Source organism: Pholis gunnellus (assembly GCF_910591455.1).
Source record: "Pholis gunnellus genome assembly, chromosome: 9".
Lineage (NCBI taxonomy): Eukaryota > Metazoa > Chordata > Actinopteri > Perciformes > Pholidae > Pholis > Pholis gunnellus.
Window position 1 is genome coordinate 25,144,381 of NC_136535.1, and position 20,206 is coordinate 25,164,586.

General features: G+C 42.3%; 2 protein-coding genes across 2 annotated transcripts in view; both read right to left on the reverse strand.

The window, feature by feature from the left end:
• Positions 1–3,194, reverse strand: part of LOC306700974 (large neutral amino acids transporter small subunit 4-like) — a 28,609-nt gene extending 25,415 nt beyond the window's left edge. The window contains exons 1-2 of the mRNA XM_079166154.1: positions 3,057–3,194; positions 485–711 (exon numbers count right to left, since the gene is read on the reverse strand). Of these exons, the coding sequence (XP_079022280.1) occupies positions 485–644 (160 nt within the window). The 5' untranslated portion in view covers positions 645–711; positions 3,057–3,194. The remainder of the gene's footprint in view (positions 1–484; positions 712–3,056) is intronic.
• Positions 3,195–4,721: 1,527 nt separating this feature from the next.
• LOC306701592 (unconventional myosin-Ic-like) overlaps positions 4,722–20,206 on the reverse strand; it is a 52,560-nt gene continuing 37,075 nt past the window's right edge. The window contains exons 7-32 of the mRNA XM_079166948.1: positions 19,429–19,527; positions 18,798–18,908; positions 18,538–18,609; positions 18,049–18,168; positions 17,295–17,368; positions 16,686–16,791; positions 15,298–15,378; positions 14,692–14,783; positions 14,458–14,552; positions 13,790–13,836; positions 13,527–13,607; positions 12,916–13,021; positions 11,349–11,466; positions 11,076–11,189; positions 10,463–10,539; positions 10,285–10,353; positions 10,075–10,159; positions 9,824–9,983; positions 9,634–9,717; positions 9,450–9,543; positions 9,307–9,362; positions 9,090–9,225; positions 8,309–8,379; positions 8,120–8,217; positions 7,672–7,771; positions 4,722–7,361 (exon numbers count right to left, since the gene is read on the reverse strand). Of these exons, the coding sequence (XP_079023074.1) occupies positions 7,335–7,361; positions 7,672–7,771; positions 8,120–8,217; positions 8,309–8,379; positions 9,090–9,225; positions 9,307–9,362; positions 9,450–9,543; positions 9,634–9,717; positions 9,824–9,983; positions 10,075–10,159; positions 10,285–10,353; positions 10,463–10,539; positions 11,076–11,189; positions 11,349–11,466; positions 12,916–13,021; positions 13,527–13,607; positions 13,790–13,836; positions 14,458–14,552; positions 14,692–14,783; positions 15,298–15,378; positions 16,686–16,791; positions 17,295–17,368; positions 18,049–18,168; positions 18,538–18,609; positions 18,798–18,908; positions 19,429–19,527 (2,373 nt within the window). The 3' untranslated portion in view covers positions 4,722–7,334. The remainder of the gene's footprint in view (positions 7,362–7,671; positions 7,772–8,119; positions 8,218–8,308; positions 8,380–9,089; positions 9,226–9,306; positions 9,363–9,449; positions 9,544–9,633; positions 9,718–9,823; positions 9,984–10,074; positions 10,160–10,284; positions 10,354–10,462; positions 10,540–11,075; positions 11,190–11,348; positions 11,467–12,915; positions 13,022–13,526; positions 13,608–13,789; positions 13,837–14,457; positions 14,553–14,691; positions 14,784–15,297; positions 15,379–16,685; positions 16,792–17,294; positions 17,369–18,048; positions 18,169–18,537; positions 18,610–18,797; positions 18,909–19,428; positions 19,528–20,206) is intronic.

The window sequence follows — 20,206 nt, forward strand, 5'->3', positions numbered from 1 at the left end:
CTTGTTTTTAGTGTCCTGTAAAAGTTTTGATTTTGTGTTTCAAACGTAATGGGATATTTTTCCACAATTGCTATTGGCTCTGTGATGGTATGCTTAGGTTTAGCTTTAGCTTTGAGCTAACCGCGGTGACCGGCACACTGTGCTGGACGCAGCAAAAAGCCGTCGTGGCGTCGCGCCAGCCATTGGAAATAATGGGTTTTCCACAGCTAGCATCTAATCAAAATCAACGTTTACCCCCCCTCCTACCCAAATTCAACAGTTTAACCAATCAAATCCCACGGTGGGTGGGATCAAAGGTTTATCACTTGAGGCGACGTCGGTTGGGGCCGACGACCGAAAGACTAAAATGTGAAGGTGTGGAGTTAGAGAGAAGTGAGACCTCTGTAGCTAGCGGCACAATCTCTCAACAATATGTCGGCAATCAGCGTTGCATTGTGGGTAATGTCGGTGTCATGTTTTTGATATCAGTATAAAGGTGACTCACTCGGCCCTTCGCACAGGTAGGAGTAGAAGCCCTCCGACTTCAGCATGATGAGCAGGGACCCCCAGCCCAGCAGCACGGCGGAGAAGAGCAGGTTCTCGATGACCGCCGTCACCGCCATCCACCAGCGGCGGGAGAAGGCCGTGGCCAGGGAGGGAGCCATGTTGGCTGGGTGGAGAGGAGGCGCGTCACTGGGCCTCCTGACTGGAGGAGAGGGAGGCTGCTGGAGCCTGGAAGACAAGGACAGGGGGGTTAAATATTGAAAATGACTTTATATAGCTCACTGGTTTTATTTATATTATCACATACTATAAACAAATGGCCTGTTTCCAGAGATATTGTGTTATTATTAGAAACAATTAACGTATAAATAGACATTTACTTGAATAGACTTGTTATAGATATTACATAACATACTTGTCTTAACCTTTACCTTTATTTGTTTATCATATTTCATTGTAAATTATCATATTTGATAGTTCTAAAATAAGTCTTATAATAAAGTGTTTTGGATGAATCATAAACATTTCTTTGTTCGTGTTTGATGATGATGATGATGAGGAGGAGGATGATGATGGTGGTCTAGATGAAGATTCACACAAACAGGAAACAGCTGAGGCCTTTGATGTGAATGTAAAACCTCTCCTCTGAATGTTTTTTTTAACTCCCGCCCCCAGGTGTATCTGATTGGCTTGAGGGTTTATCAGCTCTACTCTTATTGGCTGCTAGTGACATAGCTCGTGCAGCAGCTACACGTGAGGTTGATGTTGCATTCACACCCTGTGGGGAGAACGTGTAATAGGGGGCTTTATTGGCAGAAAATAGTGACTCTGTTGGGCTTTAAAAAACAACATAGAGGATTTTGATGCTGGACATTTCATATTCATAAACTCCAGCTATTTAAATTTCGATGTGAGCAAATCACACATTTAAAAAAATACGTTTAGCCTATATTAATTTGATGTTTTAAAAATGCATCAATAGGTTATGATTGTAGCTGCTTTATTTTCCTCTGTATTTAAACATGAACTTGAATATTTCACTGTTAAAGTTCGTGTCTGTCGAGTGTGACAAAAGCAGCTTTGGTGAAAACAAAGTGTGCATTTACAGGAAAACCCCACTACACATGAACGCAGCGCGAAGCTCCAGCCGGTTCGAACCAGCGCGGCGCGAGATTCTTGGTGTTACTTAACCACCAGCGCTCGCGCTATACTGTCTCTCGCGCTCCTGTGATGATGCTCCGTTACATCTGTTTGTAGAACAACTGGCCCCGGATAAAATGATGAATATTAATACAAAATTTTAAATTTAAATAAACACGTGAACCATAGTGTAAATGAAAATGGTGTCTATTTTGAATGTTTAAAAAAAATAATTGACAATTTATTGAAAAGAAAGTGAGGAAATAGCATCACGTCACTGGCAGACATGAGCGGTGGAACTGGTCTGAACTGGACTGAAATCATCTGCCCCCCCCCCCAACACACACATCTCCCACCCTAATCTGCATCCCTAGCATCTACTAGCAAGAGTCAAGCTAAACGAGATCAAAACATTAGTGTTCCGGTTGTTATTTTCAGAATAAAGGTAGGAAGACCGCTTCGTGAAGGTTTCACGAGTTGACCAAAATCAACGTAGATAAAGCATAGGCAATTGCCATTATAATCTAGTAAAGAAAAAAAGATGATCAAATAAAAAGAACATTACGAGTAAAGCATAATTTATCTCCATCTACATTACGCAATAGTAGGCCATACACGTCACGTATATAAGCTATTTATTGGGCAAATAAAAAGGGACGTGGAATTGATGGAGGATGTTTGCCTTTTCCTGAACAAAGACGAATGTTCTGAATACTTTTAAGAAAGTGAATTTTGTGTTGCATTTTTTATGCTTTTATTCCGAAGACAATGTCCGCACATTTCCGGTTTCACACACGTTGTTTTCAGGCAGCTTCATGCACATCTATGCAAGAGGCGCTCAGCTGTTCAGCATCAACAACAGCAACTGTTGGGGGGGAAATTACCATCATCGTTTGAAACAAAGAGAGTTAACTAAAATAAGCCAAAAACACATAACGAGCGTCCACACGCACGAGCCTCGGCCTCGCGGCTGCTTCTGTGACATCACAGACGCTTTTATTCTATAACATTAAATCATAACTTTCATGGCAGCAATGAACGAGCGACATAAAAAAGGGGAAACGGAAGATAAAGACTGAAAGAAACTGTAACAACTCATCTAATCTAATAATATGTCATTGCATGTGCATATGCATGCTTTTTTGTGTTGTTTTTTGCAGGTAAATTTACACGATTTACCAAAAAGATCAAAGGGGGAAAACAAAAACAACCCTGATGAGCTTAAAGTTGAGGCTGTTGCAGCTCTTCCTCTGAAGCCATTAAATAAAGAAACAACAACACAGAGAGAGAGAGAGAGGGAGAAGAAATATATAAAATTAAAGATAACGAGAGCACTCTGCTGCAGAATGACGCTCCGTGTTATTGTGAGCTGGTTGATTCCTGCTGAATGAAGCCACATGAGTCAGCCTGAAGCATCCTTGGTGCGGACCTACCTGAGTCTGTGGATTCAGAGGACAATAGAGCCGCTCAGTCAAATCTCCCAAATGTCCTTCGGCGACAACAACACACACAGATGGTGGTGGGGGAGTCACAAAAAGCAATGGTTGCGTCTTTTTTTGTGTGTCTTTGAATCACTCTTTCTCTCTCATTCATCCCTCATTGCTCTGGAGCTTTATAGCAGCGCAGGAGAGGCGCACACAAACAACACAGCGCGCTGATTGGCTCGTGGCTGAGCTAGAGACCGGTCGGAGCCAATCAGAGCGCGGCAGTGTTACATGTGTGTTATTCCTTAATACTGATAAAAAAAAGAGGGGGGGGGGGGCAGTTCACTTATGTATGTTTGGAGGATAATTATGGGATGCATTTGAAACATAAGTTAATATGATAATAATAATAATAACTTTATTTATAGAGCACCTTTTTTTGGTTTACAAAGTGCTTTAACAGACAAAGCAGCAAAAGGCAATAATAAAAATAACAGAAAGCTCAGTGAGACAGTTTATATGTTTATAAAAATGAACTAAGAAATATGACAATAAATTATTACATTTAATGATGTAACAATTGTAAAACAAAAAAATGCTTGAAAGAAATTAGGAATGTTAGTTTCCATGTTAATAATACAAATTAATTAATTCAACATCATTATTGTTTTGCATTTGTGGAGTTTTATTTAAAAGTCACACCTCTTTTGTTCCGATTTGGAAATTCTTGCAACCCAATAACAAACTTAAAAACAAAAAAACATGTCTACAGGGCTTGTATAAGCGGGTATAAATCATCCCGTTTGTCCTGAGAGGTGACTCAGCTGTTTACTTCCAGCTTCATAACCAAACGTGTAGTTCCTAGAAGTTCAGGAGAGCACATGGTCCGGTGGAGAGAAAACAACCAGTGAGCGAGATGTTCGCACCGAGGGCGACACCTAGTGGCCGCTTTAGGCCACTGTATACTCTATACTGGTGGACACTGGTGGAAGAATTACTCAGACTCAAGGAAAAGTACTGATACTTTGCAATAAACCCTTTCGTCAAACCTGCAATAAATTAAATTTTTTTGTGAATGGGCAGACAACCTCTGTTTCATATCTGTGTGTTAAAAGTCAAGCTACAGCTAGGAGACAGTTAGCATAGCTTAGCTTAGCATAACGCCTTTGTAGACCGATGGACAGAGCCAAGCTAGCAGTCTCCTGGCTGTAGCTTGTTAGCATAAAGACATTGAGAGTGGTATCAATATTTTCATCTCATATATCAACTATTCCTTTAAAAACATCACGTTTAAACATCTAGACAATTTTTAGCTATTAGTAGCTTCAATCTTAAACTACTTTTTTAAGGACACTAAAGGCTGCATATAGTTGGAGCTGTGTTTCTGGTGACCTGATTTTATTTTAAAAAGGTGAATGTGCACAATGTCCCATGTAAATGGGAATATTCATTTTAATTAGCCATGTAAACAGCTTATTAGGAATATCGTCTGGACAAACATCGTAATATTTGGTGCTTGTAAACGTAGAAATCAAAAGTTGACACACACACACACACACACACACACACACACACACACACACACACACACACACACACACACACACACACACACACACACACACACACACACACACAAATAAACAAGCAAAGTCTTTTACTTTTTTTAAAATTTATTTCTCAAATCTTTAGTATCTCATATTTTAGTGTGTTGGTATAACTCTACATTGGTTTGGTGCATACAGTAAGTCTGATAACAGGAGTGCATCTGTAAAATCAACGGACAAACTTTTTGGTTTTGAATAAAGCTTTATACACACAAACAGAGGGAGGAAACCTTTAGGTGCTGCTGGGAAAAAAACTGGCGAGGACGTATTTTCTCTCCACAAAATATATCTGTTGTATTGCTGTCCGACAAGGCACGTGAACAAGTTTGTGTCGACAAAAACAATAATTAGAAGCCGTTTTTCCTCCCAAAAATGTTTCACATCATCAAAACCTCACTTGGTTTGACTCTCGTTTTATAACAGAACACAAACTGTACATATAGATCTCCCTCCTGAAAACAACAACACATTCAGAACTGACACAATAATATCATATAAATCATACAAACAGAATCACTAGAAATCAATGGGATCTTTGGCTAGTGTGTCCTGACGGGGAGTATTGCAACCGCCTCACAAACCCAGAGAAGAAGTTAAGTCATTAAGCGAGAACAAAAAGAACAATAAAAATAAAATAAAAAACATTTTGGAGCTCCTTTTCAATGACACAATCTTTTTTAGGATTCAGTCTTTGGTCAAAGTTAGAGATATTTAAGATAGAATTGTTCTAAAGGAGGCCGTTAATCTGAACTGGTGTGATATTTGCCTAAATATTCTACTGTTGTCATGATTTATTTTAGTGTTGCGTGACGATTTAGATGCGTTTTCTACCCTGAAAAGGATAAAATTATGGGAAAGATTCTGAATGTTTGTATTTTCCGGCACTAAAGGAAAAAGTTTGACTTTTACGTGACTTGTATCGCCGATAAGACTTTCATGTCTGTGCATTAGAGCCAGTTAGCTTAGCATAAAGCCTTTGTAGACCGTTGGACAGAGTCAAGCTAGCGGTTTCCCCCTAAGCTAAGCTAGCAGTCTCCTGGCTGTTGCGTCAAAGTTAGCATAAAGACAATGAGAGTAGTATCAGTCTTTTCATTTAACTCTAAGCGCTCTAAAACTATTGCTTCTAAAACGTCAAGTTTTAAACATCGCCAACAAACCCAGATTTGAAATACACCAAACATTCAATAACAAGGCATCAAATTGTGAGCTTCAGTTTTACAATGTGGTCTAACTGCAGTTTCACTTAACTTAGCTTAGCATAACAACTGGAAACGGCTAGCCTTTGTAGACCGTTGGACAGAGTCAAGCTAGCGGTTTCCCCCTAAGCTAAGCTAAGTTAGCAGTCTCCTGGCTGAAGCTTCATAGTTAGCATAAAGACAATGAGAGTGATATCAATCTTCTCATCTAAGTCTAAGCAAGAAAATTATTCTTTTCCAAAATTGTCAAACTATTTCTTTTAAAACGTCACGTTTAAACATCGCTAACATCGAGACAATACGTAGCTATTATTAGCTTCAATCTTAAGCTACCGTTTTGAGCTAAACCCAGATTTCAAAGTTCAATAAAATGGATTTAGTTTTACAAATTTGGTCTAAATGCTGTTTCAAAGACAGAATTGTAGAAATGGAGAGATTTATTGAGTAGAGAGGCGAAGTCATTCATGGCACAGTTCAAAAACAAAAAATATTTCATCGTTGACTATGGAACATATTTTTCATTTCATGAAATAAGTTCCCGGAAGAAGACGTACTTTACGCTCTATACTAACACACATAAATCCCATGAAGCTATCAGACCAGTTCAGCCAAAGCCCCACTTCAGAGAGGAAATGTACCCGACTACAGAGACAGATGCTGGGGGGGCCTTTAAGGTCCCAGCAGGTCATGTGGTTCTCAACAAAAGGAAAGAAGCCTCCAGTCAAGAGCATGACGGGGTTTTACCATCTACACTTAACTCCACTCATTCAAAAAGGCACGAGCAGCGGCATCAAGGCAAATAAACCGCTGCGTTCTTTCATCTTTCTCTCGATTTCTCTGTTTTTTACGTAGTGAATCCGTCACGACGAGCTCTGATTCAAACACTGCACACATAGATTTGTGTATTATATTCAGTAGTACATCCAACTGTTTATTCTGCTTTTTAGTGCGCCACATCCGGACACTTCCTCATCCACCTCTAAACAGCTCTCCTACATACCATCAGCCTTCAACAACAATAACCGTCCACCCCAGTTAGAAAACGCCGTGTCAGCAATTAATCCTGTAAATTGAGCAGAAAACAGTAAAAAAAAAACAAAAAAAAAAACGAGGCAACAGGCAACAACTAACCCTGATTTTCATCAACAACATCGACTCTTGACTCACTCGTCCCTCATTGTTTTCTTGGTCATTTTCCCAAATAAAAGCACAATAAACACACGCGGTGCAAGAAAAGTGCACCAAAAATATTTGTTATTCCTTGGCCTCATATATAAAATTTGAATATTCAAACAGTATTAACCCCCCCCCAAAAAATATAATATATAAACATAAATATATCAATTAGATTAGCTAGATTTCTTTTTTTTTTTATTTTCTTTTTTTTATTGGAAGCACATGCCACCAATGAGGTGACAAGCTGGCGTCTGATTGGCTTAGGCAGAGCGGGGTCTGCTGTCATGTGATTGGAGGATGGGAGTCCATCATCTGGAGTTCAGTCTGGGAGCCGTCTGAAGACATTTAGAGGAGAAAAACATCACGTCAGAGGACCACAATAACAACAACAACAACAACAACAACAACAACAACAACATATACTGTGAACAGCACGGATGTCTTGATTGATAGGGTAAATTAATATTAATAGGCATACTGTTACAGTCTCATGTTATCGTTCCCAGCAGAAGAGGCTCTATTGAGCTTTATACTTACGTTTTTCTCTCATCCATTTTAACTCACCCGTTAACACATATAGAAATATAACACTCTGTTTCTTCGAACGACGTCGCTCTGAAAGACTAAAAAGATTTCAGCACTCACCACAGAGAGGTGTCCGTTCTTAGCTTTGGCCACCAGCAGTTCTGATCCGGGCGTGAAGTCAATGGTGCCTTCTTTCCCCTGACCCACCGTAAACGTTATGCTGGAGGAGGAGCAGAGCGAAGGTTAGACAGTGTGTAGGAGGAGAGGTTCATTTACATACTGACGTTAGCGTTATGTGAGGACACGCACACAATAAAAAGGCTTTCCTTAAAGTTACTACAAGGAACTTTCATGTTGTGTTGATTCTGGCGCCCCCTGTGGACTAAAGTGGTAGTGTCTCTGAGCACCAGACTCCCTTTAGAAAACCTCTCATGTTACTCTGTAGAAACAGACCATCTTCTCTCTGATGGTCTCTTTACTGATGGAGGTCTGATAGAGGATCAGGACTACACTGGGACTGGTTCAGGACCAGGTAAAAGTTGACTATAAGTGACCCTCTGATCCTCACCTTCCCTGGTTGATGTTGATGGTGTTTACTTTGTCGGAACAGATCGCTATCTTGGTCAAGGTCTCGATCACATGGTCGCTCTGCAGAACCACGTCTCCCTGAGAAGAATCCATCAAACACGTTCACACAAACGTATAAAAACCACATGAGATGATTCGGTTGATTGACGTGGAGTCGTTGTGTTTTTACCTTCTGTTTGTTGTCGTCACTGGGCACGTGCAGAACAAACAAGCCGTCGCTGAGAGAGCTCACTGAGATACCTGCAGGAGACGGACAGACTGAATGAGCCACTGTGGCCTCGTTCTTCACTTCAATACAAAAGTCCTCTATGGAAACAGAACAATCCTAGCTAGAAGTAGAGAGAACTCAAACATGTCTTGTGTGCAGAATAACAGTTATAATGACATAAATCATAGAAAAAGAAGAAATTGGAAACAATGGAATCTATATCTAATATTTTTCCAAGTGTCCACAAGTGCAGAGTTTTTGTCACGTGACTGACTTGTCTGAGACCAACAACGGTGAACTTCATAGTTGCACAGAGGAGCTCAGAATTCAATGTTTTTTCACAGGATTTTATTCGAGCAAACTTTTTTTATGGAATGAAATCTAAATGTAGAATAAAGTTGTTTTTTTAAATTAAATATCACAATTTAAAGCTTCAATTTTGTCTCTTTTTCTGATGGAAGCGTTCGTCGGAAAGATGAAAATCTGACGATAACGTTGCTATTTTTTAAGTTTCTGGCTGTTGATAAACGGTTAATTTTGGGCAAATCTTTACAAGAAAACATGCTTTCCAATCCCGCCGGCGGGTTTTGGGGTTACACTTTTAATCACAAATGTTTTTAACTTTATTTAAATTGTGTGGGAAGTTTTGCTCTCGGCCGGAATAACAAAGACACAAAAGTAACTCCGTGAACGAGCGCCAACACCCGAAAGAAACGACCCCGACCGTCTGTTGACCTCTGACCTTTCAGAGCTCCGTAGTCGATGCGCTGCTTGAGTTTGGCCTCCTCCACGATGACGGCGCTGCTGGAGGTGAGCAGCAGCTGGCGGGGCCGAGCCTTGTAGCCTTTCCTGTCGTACTTGGTGACCGGCACTGCGTACTGCGGATCAGAAGAACGACGCCGGTCAGAAACTCTCTTTTCAAACCCTTTGTGACTTCTGTGTGACTGTGCTGGACTCACCTTCATCTTCTCACTGCCCAGAGCCTGCACCACCTTGGGGTTGATGTCCTCTCCATCTGAACAAAGAGGAGACCACACTGCTGAGATCTTTTCACACAGAGAGCAACATGAAAAGCCTGTACGGATTTTAAAAAGTGTCTCACTGAGTCTGGTGCTGACGAACAGTTTGGGCACGCTCTGTGGGTAGTTGTCCTTCTTGTCCTTGAAGAGCTCGCTGGCGATCATCTTCTGCTCCATCTGTTCAGATAACAAGAGTTGATAATAACGGTGACGTAGAAGAGAGAAGCTGCAGCCCTGAGAGTCGGGTCATGAGGAGACTAAACTCACCTGGTGCTTCCACTCAGGACTGATCTTCTTGCAGTAGCTCCACACCATGTTCTGCATGCACAGCTTACGCAACTGCTCTGAAGCCTAAAAGACACAGACAGACGAAAGAATTCACTTTACAGTGTTGAGCATCAGTAATGTTGGTGACAAGAGGCGCCTGCGCAGAACCGTGTGCGTTGCGTCGTCTCACCTCGGTGAGGGCAGCCGGAGGAGTCGGCCAGCTCTTGTCCAGGACGTTCTTGGGCAGGTTCCTGCGCAGCTTCATGAGGAACGAGAAGCGCACGTAATCCAGGAAGTACTCGTTCTCCGGACAGCGCTCTCTGTGGCGGTTTTTGAAGCCTTTGACGAACCTGTAGGGTTGAGGAGAAGGAGTCATACTTTAGCTCATGTCATGAAGGTAAATCAATCACACCGTGTTTGTGCCGTCTGCTGGTCTCGTACCTGCGGATAGTATCGGCAGCTTGTCGCCTGCGCTGCGCTCTCCTCCTGGCCAGGATCCCTCTCCACCACGCCTGGACGGCGATAGCTGCACGTTTACACAAAAAAATACGGGTCAACGTACGGAGGAACGGTTGCAGGTGAACCTTCAAATGACATTAGCAGGAGAAGAAGCTTAACGATCACAGCGGAGATGCGAGTACGTTTCCTCACCTGAGGTTCTGAGTTTTTGGAATTTGGACTTTTGGCTGTAGCCTCTCCATCCGGCCTGCAGCTTGGTGGCTGTTGGTGGGAAAAAACAAACAAGAAAAAACACGAGATAAACGGTTTAAATTCGCGGCGATAATGAAAGTATTCGGCACAAATCGTCAGTAGTGTCAGCGACTCTCACCAAGACTGTGTTTCCTGGTCTCTAGTGCTTCCTCGGTGGCAAACAAGGTCTTTGGGAATCGGATGAAGATTTTGGATCTAAAAGATTGAGTGAAAGGTCAAACGTGTTTAATCATAAATATACTTTAAAGTTCAGTTCAGGCTCAAGAAAAAGCAGAGGGATGCATGTTTAACAAGACGTTCATCGCTACTCCTCAAAGCTGCTACGAGGAACTTTTATTTTGTGTTGATTTTGGCGCTTCCTGTGGACGGTGATGCTCCTGAGCACCAGACTCCCTTTAGAAAACCTCTTACTGCAGCAGGTCCAAGGCTGCAGGTGAAGCCGGATCTGGGTCTGTCCACGGTGGACCGGGTCTCTGCTGGAGTCTGAGCTGAAGGAGGTTCTGGTGAACCTGCATGAGTTCATCTGGTTTCACCAGAATCCGACCCGGTGGCTCCGATGACGAGCTTTAAGAATAACTCTATAGAAACAGACCATCTTCTCTCTGATGGTCTCTTTACTGATGGAGGTCTGATAGAGGATCAGGACTACACTGAGACTGGTTCAGGACCAGGTAAAAGTTCCTCACAGTGACGTTAAGCTTGTACTAGATGATGGTTTGTGTGTTGCTGACCTGCCCAGTTTGTACTCCTCCGGCTTGTATCCCAGGTGTTTGACCAGCGTGGCCACTCCATCAGACAGCTTCCCCTCCCAGTTGGGCCACGTGTCTGGACACAGAGACTTGTACCTGAACACACAGAAACACAAGAATATTTCACTCATTCATTCACAAATCTGCCCCCAAATCAGGGCTTCTTTGTAGGAAATGAACCCTGCGAGTCCTTCACTTCTCGCTGTGTCATCTACTTGATTATGCTCTTGGTACAAAATAAAAGCATCTGATCACCTCTGCAGGAAGACCTCGTAGCGCCGCCTGTAAGCGAAGCCGGCTCTCCTCACCCTCAGGTTCTCCATCAGACCCAGGTACTTGACCTGGTGGCGGATCAGGACATCGTCAAATCGACCTGAGACGGAACGAGAGGCGGAGACAGAAGCAGAGAAACGCATGAAAAAGGACAAAATGAACCGGAGAAAACCAGTAAATGCTGAACAACAGAAGTAGGAGTGACACAGCACAGAGAAACAAAAGGTCGACTGTGGGGGGGAAACAAAGGCCGGCCCGATGTACTGGCGAGCACACGGAGACTCACACTGTGGCTCAAAACAAACTGTTTTGGTTGGAATTAGAGAAAGCTGAAGATTAACTCCAGCTTTCTGGGACAATATTAGCTCGTTTTGTAGCCGCTAAGCTGCTTCAACTGCGTGTTTACAAGAACGGTTCCATGAAAGTGGAACCAGTGAAAACTATGAGAACAAATAAGAGCCACCATTTGAGATAAAGAATGTCAAACAGCTCATTAAGAAAATCTTACATTAGAGTTTGTTTCGGTCAAATTCAGACACAAAAATTCAAGATGAAAAGTTCAAACTTGAACATTTGGGCTACAAAAGATAATGAATGATATGTAGAGATAATCTATCGGAGCTCTGATGAGCGTAAAATACAAGATGAAGAATCCTCTTCAGCAGCCTGGAGGTTAATCCACTTCATGAGCTGGAATATTTCATCACAATTTAACTGATAGAATTGAAGCAACGCTGGTTTCTTTAACGTCAGACACTTGAAATTGAAATTTCCAAACACATAAATTAATTTAAGTAAGAAAATGTTACTGATGTAACAATTTTGTGATATTTAAATTTAACCTTAAAAAGTATTTAGCAGTGATTACATTTCATCGTATATTCAGTTTGCTGATGAGATCTAAACGACGACAGCAGCACCAAACCGTACGGGATGTAAAACCTGAAATATTTAATATCGGACCATAAACCTTTCTTCTGCGACGGCGTATTAAAACCATTATACAGAATAAAAAATAATAAAAAAAAAGATTAAAATGGTAAATTTACTAGAAGAAAACTAGAATTTTTCCGAAGATTATGAAGTCATAAATTTGTGAAAAATAAAACTAAGAAGTTCTCTGAGATTAAAGAAATGTCTGATCTTTATCCACATGGCTTCACTTCTCAAGGTTGGATGAAGGTCATCACACACGTCACAGCTCGTCGTGTATTAATCAACCAGTAAGTGACCTGATCGACAACTTGCAATTCAGCAATAATACTTGAGAGCGTCACCATATTGTCATCAGCATCGCATCCATTGAAGTAGATTTATTCATGAGCAAAGAGAAAATAAACGTTTCTGATAAATGATTCGATGGCAGAAGCTCCTGGATTTAGAAAACCGACGAGAAAGTCATGAAAAGTTTCTGTTCCTGGGTTTCTGGGGTCTGAATTTAGCTGTTTTTGACCGTTTTTTACACTCTCGTGATCGTAGTTCACTACGATAAGTCTGTTTCAGGACACTAATAGAACCAAGAGAAGAAGACATGAAGCAGAGCGGATACCTGCTTGCTTGGAGTCGTTGGGTTTGATGCAGCGGACGTACGACGGCTCCTTCGACATCAGGATCTCCATGAGCTTCGCCAGACTGGCTTTGAACTGGGCGGCCGCCTGGAGGGGCAGACAACAAAAACACAGTCAGGAAGAGATGAAGGTGAAGAGGATGAAGGTGAAGAGGATGAAGGATGAGAAGCAGGTAGGAGATGAGGAGATGAGGAGGAGAGGGAACGTCGAAAATCGAATCCCGCCGGCTAGAGATGGAGAGCGAAGAAGAGCTCGACTGTGACTGGCACCAGTGTGGAGGAATCTGACAGGCCAGCCTGTGACAGTGCCCTGTTCAAGAGTGTGTGTGTGTGTGTGTGTGTGTGTGTGTGTGTGTGTGTGTGTGTGAAGGGCATACAAGTGTCAGGGCATTCCTTCAGAGAGTGGGAGGCGGCAGAGAATCCCCATCAGACCGCCCACTCCACAGCAGAGAGGAAACACACCACTGTTTGTGTTTTACTCTGGGAAAGTATGTCGCGATGCATGAGCGTGTGATTTATGATTTATGAGCGTGTGATTTATGAGAGAGTGAAGAAAATAAAGACACACAAACAACAACAACAAGGTGTCTCACCGTCTCTGGACGTTTCTTGTCACTCAGCTCCTCTCTGTCAAAACACTGGTTCAGGATCTTGTTCTCCGACATGCACATAACCTGAACACACACACACACACACACACACACACACACACACACACACACACACACACACACACACACACACACACACACACACACTTATTTAAACTCAGTGCTGAACTTTACACAGATGTACCACACAGCTGCAGTGCAGTGAAACACAGTTTCGTGTCGTCCTCGCTCATTTTTAAACTCACTTCTTTTAGGTTCCTGAAGAGCAGGTCGTTGTTCTTGTCCAGGAATCCTGAGAATCACATTATTCAATAAAGTCGGATTCTATTGTTCAACGGAGACAAATAGTTTCCCTGTTGTCTCGATTACTTCAGAAGAATGTGAACTCTCTAACATTAAAAGCCTCTCAGCAGTTCAATTGCTCACATTGCTGGTAGGCTTTTATTTTGAAATATCTGCAGGAAGTTTTGAGTTTTACACATAAATGATTTACAAAATAAAAGAGGAAATGACAGAAATAAATAAATATATACAGAAAAATATGATATTCTTTAAGAATTTAGTACCATGTAATGTCCTTATTCATATATATATATATTTTTACTGCAGTGAAAATGTTTTTAAAATGCTAAATGCCAACAAATACGGATTGAAGCAGAATATTTTGTTGGATAAAAACATTTTTCAATACATGTATAAACTTTTGGACTTGTGTTTGGATCATATGACATGGAAACAATCCTACGCAGCCACAACTGCAATCTAATTCTACTAACATTAATAATATCAGTGTGAGCTGATCTTTATCTGAAACTGTGCAGAAACACTGGTATTAAATAAATAAATGGTATTTAGCGTCACACTGGTTTTGCTGCTGTGCTTCATCCACACACACACACACACATACACACACCGTTCACATTGTAGTTGACCTCTCCAGCGTAATGCAGCAGTCTGAATTCCTCACGGCCCATCACCTTCCTGGTCTTTGTATCACCCAGCTTGTGACTGCAGGGAAACACACACACACACACACACACACACACACACACACACACACACACACACGTAAATAGACTGGACACGTATTCAATACGTATGGGATCAAACGTCGTTATTACAGGACAAAGACGGGAATCAGACTCACGTGACGAAGTGAGCGTGTCCTCCCACGGTGTCCTCCAGCTTCTCCAGGAAGGTGAGGTCACTGGCGTCTCCGGGTCGCAGACACTCCTCATCCTGTGACGGGAGGACGACATCGTTTTACGTCAACTGACACCGAGTTACGGAGAACATAGTCAAGAGATCAACTCATTCGCGACTTATTGGGAGTTCTAGATGAGAAGACTGATCGCTCTCATGTCTGGGTGGAGGAGGGCTGAGCGAACAATATGGATCTGGTGATACGATGTGCGTCGAGATTCAGGGGTTCAGTTTAAATGTATCGGCTTCGTTGTGTTTGTGAGAGGTTGGCGTAGAGCAGCATCAGTTGTGTCAGAACTGGATTTCTCCGTTGAAAGAAGAGCAAAACAACGACTTTTCTAGACGGAAATGATCTTTTCACTCGTCCATCGACTCGCTTCAGTGAGAGTCTGATTGACAGATGCTTCATCCAATCAGCTGCCAAGTGTTTTTGGAAGTGCCTTCCCCCCCTTTTCCCCCCAAACAGTTTATTCCAGCTTCTCAGATGTCTAAACTATCTCAGCTTCTCAGTGAGCTTTCTGTATTAAATGAAACCGGAGCGTCTCCTCACCAGAATGGAGATGATGCCTTTGAACTTCTCCTCCACCAGGTCACAGATGATCTTGTTGTTGAAGTACTGCACCGGCTCCCACTGAGAAGAGAAGGATGATGACGAACAGAATTAAATTTCTCTTTGAGGAGCCGTTCGTCTGAACTTTGATGCCCAGAAAAGAAAACACTCCTCAGACATAAATCTTTGCTGATAAACATGTTACAATTACAACTGTTTCCAAGTTATTTAACGGCTGTGAAGTCAATCATCTGCAGAATGCCAGGAATCCTGACACACCCACTTGTATGTGCACACACACACACGCTGAGTGCAGCAGTGTCGGGTTGTGTTTGCACTGACAGACACATCATTTCCACAGAGTTGACAGCGAGCGCGGCCCACGGTCCTGATGTCAGGAGATAATGGACTCTTTGAGGGGAGAGCTTCTCCCACAACCTGCTCTCTGAGCAACGCATTGACATCAGAGCGAACACAAGACGCTGTTGTACGCACAGCAGAGCGAGGAATTCAATTATCAAAACGCAACTGCAACCACAAGCCCATTAGGAGCTCTTTGTTAAAAACAATGAGGTGCACAGAGGGCCAATAGGACCACAGGAAGCACTACGGAGCAGGATTTGGGGTTAGCGAGGTGACTTCTGGGGTAATTTCAGGGTTAACTTCTGGATTAACTTCGGGGTTAACTTCAGGGGGTAACTCAGGTAATTTTGGGGTTAACTCAGGGGTAACTCGGGGTTAACTTCAGGTTTAACTTCAGGTTTAACTTCAGGTTTAACTTCAGGTTTAAATTCAGGTTTAACTCGGGGTAAACTTTGGGTTTAACTTCAGGTTTAACTTCAGGTTTAACTTCAGGGTTAAATTCAGGTTTAGCTTCAGGTTTAGCTTCAGGTTTAACTCGGGGTTAACTTCAGCTTTAACTTCAGGTTTAACTTCGGGGTTAACTTCGGGGTTAACTCGGGGTTAACTCGGGGTTAACTCAGGGGTAACTTCAGGGTTAACTTCAGGTTTAAATTCAGGTTTAACTCGGGGTTAACTTCAGGTTTAACTCGGGGTAAACTTCGGGTCTAACTTCAGGTTTAACTTCAGGTTTAACTCGGGGTTAACTTCAGGTTTAACTTCAGGTTTAACTTCGGTTTATCTTCAGGGTTAACTTCAGGTTTAACTTCAGGTTTAACTCGGGGTTAACTCGGGGTTAACTTCAGGTTTAACTCGGGGTTAACTTCAGGTTTAACTCCAGGGTTAACTTCAGGTTTAACTTCAGGGTTAACTTCAGGGTTAACTTCAGGTTTAACTTCAGGTTTAACTTCAGGTTTAACTTCAGGTTTAACTTCAGGTTTAACTTCAGGGGTAACTCAGGGTTAACTTCAGGTTTAACCGTCACTGACCGTGATGCCTTCAGCCTCGTACTCCTCCTGCTCTGACTTGAGCGTGAGCTCGATGAAGAGCTGCTGCAGCTTCTCGTTACAGTAGTTGATGCAGAACTGCTCGAAGCTGCAACACACAGCGACGGAAACGAGGTCATGAACTGGTTTTCTGACTAATTCATGTTATTTTGTTACACAATAAATCATAACCCACGTATAAATATGGGTCACACATTAACATTCTATTTAAGTCATCTGATTAATAGTGTCGGTATCTGTGCATCTCTACAAAACAATTCTCTGCTCAAGGGTCCACTTACTGGGAAGTTCCGGAGCTTTCAGCTGCAGTTCACTCTGTTTGCTTCAACAACCAACTGAGGAACCTTTAGCAGCCGATGAAGGCCATGAGATGCAGCTGAAAGCTCCGGAAAAATTACAGGAAGGCGACCGTGTGCAAAGATTCTATTTAAGTTTCTTATTCAACCTGTGGGTTCGTTTTCTGTGTAATTAAGATAAAAATCATTTAAATAGATTAAAAAAATACAGCATTAGAATATACCATCTAAATCATAAACTAACAAACATTTGATTTAAACGTTTAAAGGTTTAACTGAACTCATTTTTCTGTACCTGTTGTACTGGAAGACCTCGAAGCCGTAGATGTCCAGCAGGCCGATGACGGAGTAATGCTTGGAGGAGTCGTCCTGTTGGAGAATCACAACAAACCTGAAGGAGAGAACTCGACCGCACTGAATGAAGACTTCATTTAAAACAATCAGGGTTTAATAACCCTAATAATAAGTGTGTTTTAGATACAGCTGTGTCTACTCGCCGCCTCCTGATGATTACTGAGAACATTAATAAATGTAAATAAAGATAAGATCGATGTTCTTATGAAAGCTTTCAATGTTTCTGAATGTTTTGGATCCTGAAGTGTTATATTTGTATGTACATACAATATATTTATTTTATTAACATTTTATTCTTGTAAAGCACTTTGTGAATCACATTCTATGATAAATAAACCTATAATTAGTATTTGTAATGACAAAAGCAAATTACAGTCTGTCCAGTCTATTCATTCATTCATATATTCATTTCATTTTCAATATATTTAATTTTTTTATTATATTATATGTATTTCTCCACAGTTATCTGGCAACCAGTTCTTAAATATGTGTATTAAACAAACTGTATAAAGTTGAGTTATGTTCCTCTGGTGGTCTCGTAAATGTCCACCAGGTGGAGCTGTGCTGCAGCACAACGAGAGACGTCAACGCGCTGCAGAGTCTGCGTTTAGTTTCATTTAATGTAAAAGATGAAGCGAATCAAACCAGGGGATGATCACTGAGGTGTGTGTGTGTGTGTGTGTGTGTGTGTGTACCGTGTATGTCAGTGAAGCGTTGATCTTGTTAACCAGCCAGGTGAAGGTGCGTCCGTACACAGCCTTGGACAAAGCATCTCGAGCTGATGACGCTTGCTCCAAGTTCAGCGGGCTCATCAGCTGATGAAGAGACACACACACACACACACACACACACACACACACACACACACACACACACACACACACACACACACACACACACACACACACACACACACACACACACACACACACACACACAGACAACAACACAGGGGACAAGTTACAATATAATTACACTGAATGAACAAGCCCAGACATTACACAGACAGGAAGAGCTTTGTATACAAATGCTTATCTCACACACTCTGTCGCGCTACAACCAGAGTGTGTGTGTGTGTGTGTGTGTCTCTGTGTGTGTGTGTGTGTGTGTGTGTGTGTGTGTGTGTGTGTGTGTGTGTGTGTGTGTGTGTGTGTGTGTGTGTGTGTGTGTGTGTCCAAACCTACCTCCTCCCCCTTGGCAATTATCTTCTTGTGTGTGAGCGCCTCCGTCAGCACCGCCCCATTCACTCCTAACAACTGAGGAGAGCACAACGACGTCAGCAGCACGCTCCACAACGACCGCGGACGAATCACATAAAACACACACAGACGGCAGCAGAGGGGCATGCTGGGTATTGTGTCTCTTTAATGCGTCTCGTGGAGCATAAATTGAAAGATTTGGGGGGTTAGGAGCGTTCATGCAGCTGCTGAGTGCAGCTTCTTACCCGGGCCAGGTACTTGATCTGTGTGTCAGACGTGATGCAGGCGTTGCCGTCCTCCCCGCCGTACTGCACGTTGCCCAGGTGGAGCACACTGGCAATAATGTTGAGCAACTCCTACAGAGAGGTAAGGAAGGACAATAAAGAAGAATATTGTGTTTGAATTATGACAAAGAGGTGGAGACGCAGAGAACAAAAGGTAACGAGCGGCTGCAGCACAATAAAGATTGTAATTTATGAGCGAGTTGGCAGATAAAAGGTGTGTTTGATTAAAATGAGGTCATGAATTGAAGAGGAGAGGAGAGCAGCACACACTCACTGCTGCTCTGGAAGAAGCGTGAGATCTAAGAAACTAAAATAAAAAGCTCTGGAAGAAAGCCCAGACCCACGAAGCATGTAGGAAGACTCCAACACAAGTTCTCACCACATAATAACAACACACACGTCTCACAAAGACACAACAGACACAGCCTCTTCAGTGTTCATCGTGACGTGTGATGATCCGTGCATACGATGCATACGATGCATACAGCACGTACTACGTAGCTCTGTCTGCTAAAAACGTGTAGAACTGTTAATTACTGTTTTTAACCGACGCTGCAGAAGTACCTCGTTCCTAACGCCCAGAGAGACTCACCTCCACGTCGACCTCGTTGAAGCCGATCACAGTCAAGGCTTTCCGCACCGTCTTCCAATCACTGCGGTCGTTGATGGAGCTCACTTTGGGACAGTTACCCTTTGGAAAACACACACACACACACACACACACACACACACACACACACACACACAACCTTTATCACTCTGAACACACTCATCTCCTTCTGCCTTCTATGAACAGGTCCAGCTAAATACAGTAGGCTGTAAATAGGTGTTTACATGTAAAGTAAACAGCTATTTATGTGTGATGTAAACACCTATTTACACAAACACACATGTGAGGTGTTATTGATCGGTAGCTGTGTGTGAGTGTGTGTTCATCAAGGGAAAGGTTCAGCTTGTGCCTTGAGGCAGACTCTCTCTCTCTCTCTCTCTCTCTCTCTCTCTCTCTCTCACGGTACGGACTAATGTCTTGTGGCAGTAAATCTCTCTCTCTCTATCCTGTCACGTCTCTTCAGTAATTACAGGTGATTTATATTCATTTACAGGTTTGTCGAGTTTGTGAGCGGCTTAACTATGAATTAGTATTGTTACAGGTTAATGAACAAATAAAGGAACAATGTACGTTTTATGTCTAAAATAAACTAAACCTAATCTGTGCTCCATTGACAGGAACTGTAACCTCTCACCACAGGCGAGTTGCTGGTCTTCTAGTTAGTTTGTGTTATTGTGCGACTTAACTAACCTTTAAAAACACCAAAGTCACACAACAACACAAACAGACTAACCGACGCAGGCTTATCCCTTTTAAAGTG